The sequence below is a fragment of the Protopterus annectens genome, chromosome 8.part0 (assembly GCF_019279795.1).
Source record: "Protopterus annectens isolate FY-2018-M chromosome 8.part0, PAN1.0, whole genome shotgun sequence".
NCBI classification, from domain to species: Eukaryota; Metazoa; Chordata; order Ceratodontiformes; family Protopteridae; genus Protopterus; species Protopterus annectens.
Genome location: NC_056741.1, coordinates 217,355,475 through 217,368,168, shown reverse-complemented (window position 1 = coordinate 217,368,168; position 12,694 = coordinate 217,355,475). Strand labels below are relative to the sequence as shown.

Below are 12,694 nucleotides of genomic sequence, written 5' to 3'. Positions count from 1 at the left end.
TAGACTTACGACTGAAGATGCAGTTTATGACTCTGAATTACATGTATTGGAACAGAGATTTGTGGAGAGGGGATATACAGACCCGATAACCCGAGGGATAATATCTGATGCAGCAGAATTAAGATGTAATGTTGGGAGGCCTTACTACTCAGATGAAGGAACAAAGGTTGGAAGAAACATTAAGCATAGGAGAAGAACAAACAGACACTTATGAGTTCTTGTTGAATTCTCGAGTGATGTGAAGGAAGTGACAGATACCATTAGAAAATATTGGCCTATTCTAACTCATGATCCTGATATAGGACCAATCATAGATGACAGGCCTTACTTTTCCTATAGAAACAAAAAGTCACTCAAACAATTTTTATGTTATCCAAGGAATAGAAGGGAGATAGGAATACAGGATGGTAAGAAAGGTACTATTCCCTGTCACAATTGCAATCAATGTAAATGCAATGACACAAGCAATAAATTTATACACCTAGATCGTAAAACTGAGTTTGAGTTCAATGTCAAAGCGGGCTGTAACAGCAGAAATATTGTTTATCCGGCTATATGTAACTTATGTTTTTCCTTTTTCCGTTGGTAAAACCAACAGGAAGTTTAGGTATAGGATTAGGGAGCATTTGTTAAAAATCAGAAATTCAGATAGTACTAATGCATTAGCGAAACATATAAATACAACTGATATTACACACACTTTCAGATTCATGGCAATTGAAATGGTGTACGAAAATGTATGAGGAGGGGACATTGTAAATTTAACAGAAACTATGGAGAGTAGATGGATAGTGAGGTTGAGAGCAGACAAAGGGAGGGGTTTGAATGATAGGCTACCCTTTAAACCCCTATTAAAATCTAGACCCTTAGCAAGAAAGTGTTAAGTCTTGTATTTAAAGGAAGTATGTTCCATTCTATATACATCTCCTACACACATTTTTCTTTTTCTTTGATATATATATATATATATATATATATATATATATATATATATATATATATGTGTGTGTAAAACGTGTTTTTATACATATATTTTATATATGTTTTTTATATGCATGTTTTTTATGCATTGTGCATAAATGTATTTGTATAATGCTGATTTTCATATTATTATTGTTAATCTTTGAGAATGTATAGGTTGTAAGAACTTCTGTTGCTACATATGCATGTTATTACTAGGGAGATGCCTTATTTATTAAGTGTACCCTTTTAAGAAAATGACAGGTAAATTGCTGGTGTGCACTAGGACTGGTTGTTTTGAATTAACTTAGTAATAGAAGCGTAGTTGTGTTGCATCAATTATAGGTCTGATGAAGTGATGTGCCTACATCACGAAAGCGCTTACCAATAAATTTGTTCCAGTTTTTACTTTTATAGACATTGAGTGTTATTTTTAAGCCGTTGATAGATGCTGTGGATGTTTTTGTTGGAATTGTGTTCATATACTTTGTCTAAAGATCCCGTTTTGCTGACCACTATCTGTTTTGTGCTTGGTTACCTATGTCTTTGTTTATAAGCTCCAGGATGATGCATTCCATGGCCTTGCAGACCAGGCTCATCAGGCTAATGGGGTGGTAGTTCCTGGGTTCAGTGGTGGCACCCCCTTTGTGGAGTGGGATAACCGTTGATGTGCGCGAAAGTCTGAAGTGAGGCTATGGTTGAACATGGTACTTAGGTGGGGTGCCAGATCGTTCTGTAGCTCATGCAGAATGCATCCTGGGATGTTGTCCGGTCTCATGGATGCTGTGTTCTTGGCTTTGGAGAGTGCAGTCTTTACCTGTACGTCCATAATTACAGGGGCTTTGCAATCTTCCGGTATGGAGATGAGCCCTTTGGGGGGGGGGTGAGGGGAGGGGTAAAGTTTTTACTGAACCCGTCTGCCAGGATGTTGGCAATATCAGTTGGTTCAGTAAATGTAGTGCCATTGTGCTGAAGTTCTGAGCAGATCTGAGTGTTGCCCTTGAGATTCTTGACATAGCTGTAGATAGCTTTGTGGTTGTCTTTAGAATCCATGGAGATTTTATTTCTGTAACTAGCTTTATTTCTGTAACTAGCTTTGGAGGATTTTATGAGGGATCTCAACTTCTTGCTGAGGCTGACAAGGGAGTTCCTGCAATCATGGGATTTTTACTCTTTTTTTGCAACAGTTTCTTCCTTGTGCTGTAGAGTTTTTTATGGCAGGGGATCATCAGATTGGCTTCCTTTTTTTTGGATGATAGTGTCTTGGTTCTGTTGGGGATGGCACAGTCCATGCACTCTTGTAGGTGCTTATACAGTGCTTTTGTATATGATTCAGCAGTCGTGTCTCTGTTTTCCATCTGTGTGGGTGACGTGAAGTTGGCCATTTCTGATTTAAGAAGCATGAAGTTGACTTTGGAGAAATGTTTTACAGTAGGTTTCCTTAATGGGGGCTAGGGGTGGGATATGGATATCTAGGGTGATTAGCTTGTGGTCAGACCTGACCAGTGAGGAGTTGACCTCTGGCATGGAGCATTTGTTACCCATATTGGTAATGACCTGGTCCAGGATGTTGCTGCCCCTGGTAGGGGTATGGACAAGTTGATCGGGGGCATTGGAATTGATGAATTCCGGAAAACGTTGGGCAGATGAGTTAGTACACGAGTAGTTTTCCCAGTTAATGGTGGGGTAGTTAAAATCTCCCAATATTTGGGTATTGGGCTGTACCTTAATATTATCCAATATATTGAGAAACATGGAGTGGGTGTCCTGGGGCATGGCGGGGGATCTGTAACAAGCTACAACCTGAATTGCAGTCTTGCCCAGTGTTAATTGTATTTGGATAATTTCGGATGCATTATGTTGAGCAACTAGCTTGGACGTGTGGATATCCTTTATGAATATGGATACACCTCCTCCTTTAGTGTTTTGGTCCAGATTAGGTGGCCAAAAGGTATGGCAAGAATTGTAGCCTGGTAATGCAGGGATGCTCTCTGAAGCCTTAAACCAGGTCTCTGTCACTGCACAGATGTCAATGTTCTCCATCTTAAGGAGTGCCTCGAGTGAGTGCATTTTGAAGTTTAGACTTCCAGCACTGGGTAGCATTACCCTTAGATTTCACTTGTTTGTTTCTACTATGGTGGTATGGTTGATGTTTGAGCCTTGCCTAATAAAGGCACTATAGGGGCGGCAAAAGCCTTAGCCAGTATCCGGAATCCCAGAGGTGGCAGGTACAGGCCATCTCTGGCAAAGCATCGTGGGCTGCCGATCATGTCATCCCAGGCAGCCAGATACTTGATCCCCTTGGAATGACACCAGAAGCTTAGCCAATTGTTGAAGTCAATCATTTTGTCCTTGTACTGTGGTATCATTCTGGGTGATGGCAGGATGTTACTCAGGGCTAGTGTCATACCTGCCTGGGCCACATGGTCAGAGAGCTCCTCCATGTCTCTTTTCATGTAGTCCAGGGAGGTACTTTTCAGGTCATTCACTCCAACATAGACAATGACATATTTGTACTTGTTGTGGAGTGACCTGAGTGCGTGCATTATATGCCATTATATGGTGGATTCTGGCAGCTGACAGTGACATTCTCCTTTGGATGTTTCTGCTGTGCATGATCAGGGAAAGTGAGGTCATTTTGCCCCTGTTAACAGTTATATGGATGTTTATGCTGTAATTAATAAATTAAAATATTGGTCAAAAAAAGTTATGTTTATGGAAGTTTAATAAAGGTTGCCAAACATCATTTGGTGTGATGTAATTATTGAAGAGGACCGGGACACACATTCTTTTTTCCGCTTTGTCCATTTTTGTGAAACTCATACCCATTTCTTTTGTACTATGGTGCTATATTTGTTTTACCATTATCTTTTTCCCTGTTCTTTATGCAATTTTCTTATATACTTGTTTACTATTTAAGAAATTCCTTTATCATTCCTTATAAGCCTACCACTCCCACCTTTTTTCTGCCCATTATATTTTCATTGTATTTTAACTGGAACCCTAAAAGTGACTTACTTTCTTATTCTTTGCATTGATTTAACTGGTACCCAAAGAAGGGCTTACTTTCTCTTTCTTTCCTTTCACAAAGTATTTTGTCTCTATAATAAATCTTTCACATTTAACGTATTAATTTCATAAATTTCTCTTGCTCTTTTATGAAACCAGGTATCTCCTTCATTCACTGCCTTGTCATACCCCATGCCTTTTTTGTCTGTACAACTTTCAACAGTCATGTCAGTACTTCTCAACTTCCTCATAAAACTATATATATGTATATATATATATATATATATATATATATATATATATATATATATATATATATATATATGTATAGATATATATATATCAATGGCCTATAAAATGCCCTCCTTTATTTACAACTTTTAAACAATTTTACTCTTTCATTTCCTGCCACTTACAGTTCTGTAGATAATCAAATTCCTTCTACTTATCTCTCTTAAAGTTATTGAAATAATACAAAATCAAAATTTGTCTTATGTTCTTTTTACTTACTGTTTCTCTACCAGGTTTCATCCACCTGTATGCATTTTCCACTGCTTTTCTCTGCAAAAGACCATCTATCTCACTTGACTCATTTTCTGCCATCTCCTTCACTGTTTTTTGTTGTATCAGTTCTACCATCTGAGAACCCAGCACTTACATCTTCATATTATTATCCATACTGGCAACAGACTGCATATAATCCAGTGTAGTCTCCGGTCCCGGCTTATCTCTTTGCAACACACTGTCCTCCAACATGGCTTGTTCTGTCTTGATGACATTCTCTAGCAGAAAGTAGCTCTGAAGCCCCCCCCACCCCACCGAAAGAGTATGGGATGTTCTCTGGTGTTTTGGCCAAATTTCCCCTAGTTAGTATAAATACCACATCCGGTGTTTACTGAAAACAGGCAGTTGACCTAGTGGAACTAAACCGGTCAACAGTGTGTAAGTAAATAATTAAACAAACCAGTAGGAAAAGGAGGCATCATTTTAAAAGTGAATAGTGCAGACATTGCTGCCATAAAGACTGTGATGTATTTGGATAAGCAAGTCTGAGCAAAAAGCTTTTCCTGCCAATTACTTATGTGGTAACATTGTGGAAGACTGGAAGTAATACGTCTGGTAGTCATCCCTGTGAATGTTTTGTAAATTTTATTTGTACAACTTACAATAGACTTTGATGCTCTCCATAACTAGCATATTTAGGGTTTTAGATTCTGGGTAGATCTAGTTGTTTACCTTTCTACAAACCCAGTACAGCATACCTGAGAATAATAAGGTAATGTTTTGAGCTAATATTTTAGTTATAGGTACTTATTTGAGAACGCTGTACAGAGCTGACTGGCTGTTCAATTTAAGATATTGTTGGAAAGATCAGATGACATTAGTTTTGGTGGTTAATTTTAACCGTAATTAAATGGATTAGTTAAATGTATTGTTCAAAAGAATGCAGGATTTTAGACAGATTAAGTGGAGTCCGCATGCGGTCATTACCGGTCATCAAAATTTATAATGCTGTCTTCATAAATAATTAAATTTTTAATATGCTTTTTTCTTTAGCAGAAAGTTATTTTATATGTACACCTAGGAAGAAACCATTATAGAAGGTATTTATGAGTAAATAAGTTTTTTTTTAAAGTTATTCATAAATATATTCTGTTTTCATTTCCTTAAAATTTTCTTTCAACAAAGAAATATGATTACAATTAGTCTCACATAAAAGAAGACATACATATAAAGGGATATGCTTGCATATTAATTTGAATAATGCTTGCTTGTTAACTTGAAATTATTAAAACAAAATATAATATTCAACTGATTCTATTGCAGTTTGTGGAAATCTTACAAATCCGCCACAGCCTATCCAGAGAATCATTAAAGGAGAATTTGCAGAAAAAGGAAACTTTCCATGGCAGGTCTTCTTTGAAGAACCACGAGGCGGGGGAGCACTGATTGGGGAACAGTGGGTCCTTACTGCAGCACATATAGCAGAACACAATCAATTTACAATGTACATTGGAACAACTAATGTTGGAAGAGAAGCACTAAAAGCTGCCACAGAAATTAAATCTGAAAAGGTTTTTCTACATCCAAACTATACCATGGTCCCAGAAGAAAAGCGGTACAACTATGACAATGACATTGCTCTGATTAAACTTAAGGAGAAAGTTAAAATGGGGTACCAGATCTCCCCTATATGTATTCCTAATGTGGGTGAGGAGTTTGAGTTGCAACAAGAAAAGATGGGCTTCATATCAGGATGGGGACGTATTGCTGAAGAAGGACGTCTGAGCCAGCGATTGAGATATGCGGAAATTCCTGTAGAAGATATGAAAGCTTGTAAGCATCATATATTTCAGAAGAATGAGCCAGAGGCAAAGAAATATGTCTTTACAGATAATATGTTCTGTGCTGGTCTTAAAGGCATGGATAGTTGCCATGGAGATAGTGGGGGAGCTTATGCATTTAAAAGTGATGACAACACTTACTTTGTTGGTGGGATAGTGTCATGGGGGGTTGGCTGTGGTAGTTATGGCTTTTATACTAAGACGAACAATTATATTGAATGGCTCAATAATACTATTACTGAAAACAGTAATGCATGACCTGGTTAGTGAAATAGTAAAATAGCCATTTGTCCTGGTCCCCTTCAATGAAAAAATATCACACCAAATGACATTTGACAACCTTTATTAAAATTTCATACACATCACTTTATTGACCAACTAATATTTTAATTTATTAATCACAGCATAAACATCCATATACTGTTAATTAGGGCAGCATGACCCCACTCACTCTGACCAAAAAAGCAGGGTCTTTACCCCTGCTTGCTTATTTTACTTATCAAGCAGAGTCCTACGTCTAACTTTCATTTTCCACTTATTGAATTAACCATCCAGCCAAATAAGAGGCATCCTTACCTCCACTCTTACTTTTACTTGTTAAGCAGTGCCCAACTGCTCACTTACATTTCCCAACTCATTAAAATGAACATCAAACACCAGAGGTGGAACAGAAGAGGTACAAGCCTGCCTCTTTTCTCTGCCCACCAGCCTTACCAGGCTGTTCACCCTCCTTCATACCAAAATTTTTCAACCAAACCACCAAACAAACCAAACCATACATTAACAGGTCAAAGCCAAACATCATTCAGTGAACTCCATCCTCTCCACACCAAACTGAATCCCTGCCATTGACCTCCAAAAGCCCTGTCATATAAATACCCAAAGCCTCCAGTTGCCTAAACCCCCAAAATTAAACCAATGATCCCTCACCAACACCAAAGTGATACCAATACTCTTGTATAACCTCTGTAAATTAAACATACCCTCAATTATCCTACTACCAACAGTAGCTTTGCAAGTCATTTCAAAGTCATTACCTGCCACATGTACCGCCAAATCACTAAAATTCCCAACACCATCTGAAACAAAACAAGCCCAAACTGGATGACAACATACCTAAAATGCAACGTCCTTTTGCCACCCGAAGGATAAAATAATGACCAAGATTATATTTTTCTAAAACATCAATTTAACACAATCCCATCAATAGACCCCTTTATAAGGCAAAACCTTTAATGACCAGAACAGCATTTACTGACCAACAAACCATAATGACTTCCAATACATCCATGAAGCCAATACCCCCCCAAACTGTAGCACGAATGAACCTCCATTTCCTTACACCAACCTTCACCACAAAACTTACTTTGTCCATAGCCATAATATATTATTCACATGATCAAACCTACCCCAAACCTTCAAACATATAAACCACTAACCAAGATTTAGTAAATTCAGATAACGCTGTCGCCTGCCCAACTATACTACTCAAAGTTAAATCCACCTGTAGTCTGACCTTATCCCAAAATTTCAACCCTCAAGTTTATTTATGCATTTTTTTTTTAACTATTAGATATCTCACTACCTTTACATCAGATAAATCATACCATGATATACCTCCACTAGCAACTTCATAGACACAATACCTCTCTTAGACCTTCAAACTGCTGCTTAATGGAAAATCTTTCCTCATACATCCCAGGCACACAAGTAACAGGGGATCCAGATAATGTGTGCATGTCTGCTTGCCTACCCACTGCTATCAAAACCAAAGAACAGTGCTAAACTTGAGTAACACAGACCACCAAGCAATCCATCGGCATAGCCTTGCCACAGGAAAAATTAAAGCCAACTACTAACATGCCCCTACCCTAAAAAAAAAAAAAAAAAAAAGACCCAATGTCACACTGCTGTGACTCCACCCCACCTGAGGACAACCCCAAATTCTCCATAAAAAATCCACAAACTCACTTTACCCTGCCCCTGACTTAACTTATCCTCACCTGTCCCCCACTACTCCCAAACTGCAATGACTCTGACGTGTCTTCATGAGGACCTAATAAAGTAGTATTACCTGCAACCTCACTGTGCACCACTCCAGTGACTGAAACATCCACCCCAACAAAATCCATCACCTTTCAAATCCACTTCCTTCAGACCAACTGATGCCCAGTCTGTGCTCCCCCTTTGCAACCTCATTGTGCACCACTCCAGTGGCTGGAACAGCCATCCCAGCAGGATACATCACCTTTCACACCTATCAACTGATAACTCTGCTCATCCACAACTGATGCAAACTCTGTGCTTCCCCAGCTAAACCTCTCAAGTGTACCTCATTTCAAGGAACGCTCCTCATTCATAAACATAAAAAGTTCTTTTTCCTTGAAGTTCCACGAGGAAAGAGACTGCCACATGGAAGTTCCACACCGAATGAGGCTATGGCACATACCATGTTAGCAATTTAATGGATATCAATGGCAAGTAGAACTGAATCATTATTTCATTATAAAGCCTCTTCCATAAGTAAAATGATTACATGTAACCACCCTATGAGCTTCCTAGTTAAAATCATTAGTGAGTGCCCTGTACCCATTTGTTCCACATTATGAGAGGTAGCGTTCCTCATTCTAAAAGTGGAAGGTTGAAAACCGTGAACATACCCCTAAAGCATTTTGACCACTCAAGCTGCAATGGACGAGATCGGTCACATTCAGGGTGATATGGCTGTAGGCAAAGCCTACAGTACCTAATATTCCCAGGTTGTCTCCCTCCCAAGTACTAACCAGGCCCAACCTTGCTTAACTTCAAAGAGCAACACAAGCACCCCAAAAACTTTAAGAGCAATGTTAAAATTAGTCCCTTCCTATGCCCCCCTGCTAATGCTTGCCTTCCCTACAACCTATCAGAGAAAGTAATGAAAAATGAGGAAGTGCTTCATCCCTTTTATAGGTTCATTTCAGGTTAACTACCTTGCAGGAACACTATTTAAAGTATTGTGCTTACCCATTCAGCACTTTCATACATACAGGCTCTGTGACCCTCAATGACCCATGACCCAGATGGGAATCAAAACCCTTTACCTTGTGCCTATGAGGCAAACACATTATCACTATGCTCATCCCTTACTGTCTGCATTAAGATAGCTGTCAAGTCTGGGGACTTGTAGAGGACCCTCTCAAGTTTAAAGAACGGCCTACATAATGAGATAATATCTGTCCATTCTGCCTCCTCCACATGTTAGCAAAGCCTGCTCACTGCTAATAGCAATAAAGTGAATACCAATCCATACTTACTGTCAGTACAGGAAATTACAGAGCCTGTGATGGCATCCACATGAGCAGGAAGGCTTTACCTAACAGTAATCTCGATAACATTACCAAACTTCCAACAGATTTCAGATGAGAATCGTGCCCATAGTAACAGCACTAGCCACCACAGAAAAACTCTCTCCCTACACAATCACTCATTCCCACAAGCGATAAATACATGCAGAGCACTCTTTTTGTATCCATTTACTGACCACATCAACTCATAGAAAAGGCACCATACTTAGCATTATCTGCATTCAACACTATAAATCCAAACACGCCACTAAAGTCAATGCAAGAGATGTTTGCTAAACTCCCCTCCACCCCCCACCCTGAAAATTGTCTGACCACCCCATTTCTGAGACACAAACACTCCCTTGACCTTTAGAGCAATGTCAAAATTAGAGACCCTATCTGTGATGTCCTACTACTGCTTGCCTTGCCCCTCAACCTGTCAAAGAAAGTAATGGCAAAATGAAGAGCACCGTCCCTAGATCGTTAACCTGACAGGGAAGATATTAAAAGTATTGTGCTTACCAGTTCAGCTCTCTCATCCATACAGGCTCTGCAACCCTCCCCCATGACCCCCAAACCAAGATGGGAATCAAACCCTTTACCTTGTGTGTATGAGGCAAACACATCATCACTATGCCATCTGTATACTGTCTCAGTTTTGTTTCAAGAGTAGTTGAACTCAACACTAGGGTTAACATCGATATATTTTTAGAATGTCCTCCCCAACTGACAGGTACTACCAAGACTGCCACCTTTATAGATCCTGGGACTTTTTTTTTTGCTAAACAGGACAGACCACAGCCACAAATGACTGGACATCACTTCAGCAGTGTAAAAGCTTTATTTTGCAATACTTAAGCTTAGATGCCAGAAGTAGTGTGGGCATCCCTCAGAGCACAAGAGAAAACCATAGCTGAACCTTGCTATCCACTCCATCTCTACCCTTCCCCAATGCTGTTACCTCAGCAGTGTGTGCGTGATGAGTAATTGACTGGTACTCATGTGTACGTTGCAGCCCGCGGACACACTCATGCTCATCTGGGAACCAGCACAGCTGCAAATCATCACCATTGACTGATCCACCTCTGCAATGATAGCTTAGGCCAAACCCACAAGAGTCCAACCAAAAACTCTAAGTAAAGCTGTAACGAGACGTGACCATAAACAGTGAGCCAAAATCTCCAACATCAAGTATACACCCATATATTCCTCTTACAAACTCAGAAAACTGACAAAATAACTGGTGATGTAAAGACCACCACATGCGATCCAACAGGCATGGCTAACATGAAACAGACGTGACTCACAACAGTGAGACAAGCTCTACCTTAACCATGCATGGCACAAAGCGATAACCAATGCCAAGAAGAAAACTGTTCCTTGCAGCTATTTCCACCTGGAACCATGGCCCAGCACCTTCTAATAGCACTGTTTCAGTGACAACAGCAGCAGACTGTGTGCAGGTGTAGCTACCAGCCCTCTCAAGCAGTTCATTCATAAACAAGTACTGGGCAATCACCCCATGTGGCTAAAGGAAGGCTTTGCTGTCCTGCTCCCCTTACTGCACTTTGTAAAGACTGGACACTAACATCTGGACAAAGCCATAAACAAAAGAACCAAAACCACTCAATAGTTAATGGAACAGCAGACTGTTCATTAACGTGGATCCTCCTAAGGTCATAAAGTCTGAGACTCAAATGTCTGTCACCACCTGATGTCCCAGCCTCCAAAGATTTGTCAAGGATAATCCAGTAAAGACAAGCACCACTTCATGAAAAATGGACCAACAGTATGAGTCGAAATCTGGACAGATATATATAGATATACACACATATAGATATATAGATATGTAATATACATGCCCCACAAAACAAATGCTTACTTACATTATTTTATCAAGATGCATGTAACAAGATAGCTCACATTCCTAACTTTCCTCCCATTCTGTGAGAAGCTGTTTTGTTAAGAAGCACCGCATATGTGTAGTGGCAACTGTTATGGTACCTTGCTCGAAGCCCGCAAAAAGCCACTCACAGCTCCAGCTGAGGTGAACAGAGCAAAACAGGCACAGCACCATGAGAAAACAACAATACATGCTGAAAATGGGAGATTCAAAGGTGTGTATGCCCCGATCGCTGAACCAACCAGCATGGAAACCAAGCTGCACCATTTAAACTGCTCTGCCCATGTCTCAAACAACAAGCCACTACACCAACCAACCCCAGCAGCACAAAGCAACCAAACGAGGCTATAGATATATATATATATATATATATATATATATATATATATATATATATATATATATACACACACACAGTCCTTTTTTTTTTCTTAGTACATAGTGATCCTAAAGCTTGTAGCACCACACCAATCAACAACACCCAGCCCTGGGGATAAAACAGCATCCACTGACTGGGATGGCACAGGGAAGGCCCCCCTCCAAAATTCCTAAAGCACCTCAGGACAAGAAGAAACCAACAACCAGGAAAAGGTCAATTCAATGGCATGCAACCCACCACCACAACCATCCCAGCCACTTTGTTCCACATCCAGACCACGGCAATCAGCAATAGGGATAGGAGAAAGAGAAAGAAAGAAAGAATACATCTGCAAACCACCTGCTACTAACCATTCCACCATTCACCCTTAACCCGAGACCTACCTGTTCTTGTAGAATATCTACAGGTCATCTCAGACATGAACTTGCCTTAGCAAGTTTACACCAAAATGTGATTCCTTACTCAAATACACTCTCATAAAATCCATCAAGCCCCTCCCTATACTTACCTCATTACCACCCAGTCCTCCTGCTTTCCCATTTAACCCTTTCTCCCCCCAACTAGCTTTGTTCCCCTACCCTCTTAATTCCCTTTACTACTTCTACCTAGATCCCCACCTGAAGCTGTCCTTGGACAAATTGGTTTGTTAAAAAACCTCATTTGTTAATTAAATCAGTCTTAATTTTCCTTAAAGCACTCTACAAATATGGATGTGAATTTATTTTAAATCTGCATTAGTGCATTCAATAAACTGAGGAAAGTTAAGATGGATGTG

General features: G+C 39.7%; 1 protein-coding gene across 1 annotated transcript in view; it reads left to right on the top strand.

The window, feature by feature from the left end:
• Positions 1-11,483, top strand: part of LOC122808195 (complement C1s subcomponent-like) — a 625,556-nt gene extending 614,073 nt beyond the window's left edge. The window contains exons 10-11 of the mRNA XM_044079162.1: positions 5,797-6,538; positions 9,219-11,483. Coding sequence (XP_043935097.1) covers positions 5,797-6,538; positions 9,219-9,279 — 803 coding nt within the window. The 3' untranslated portion in view covers positions 9,280-11,483. The remainder of the gene's footprint in view (positions 1-5,796; positions 6,539-9,218) is intronic.
• Positions 11,484-12,694: the final 1,211 nt, after the last annotated feature.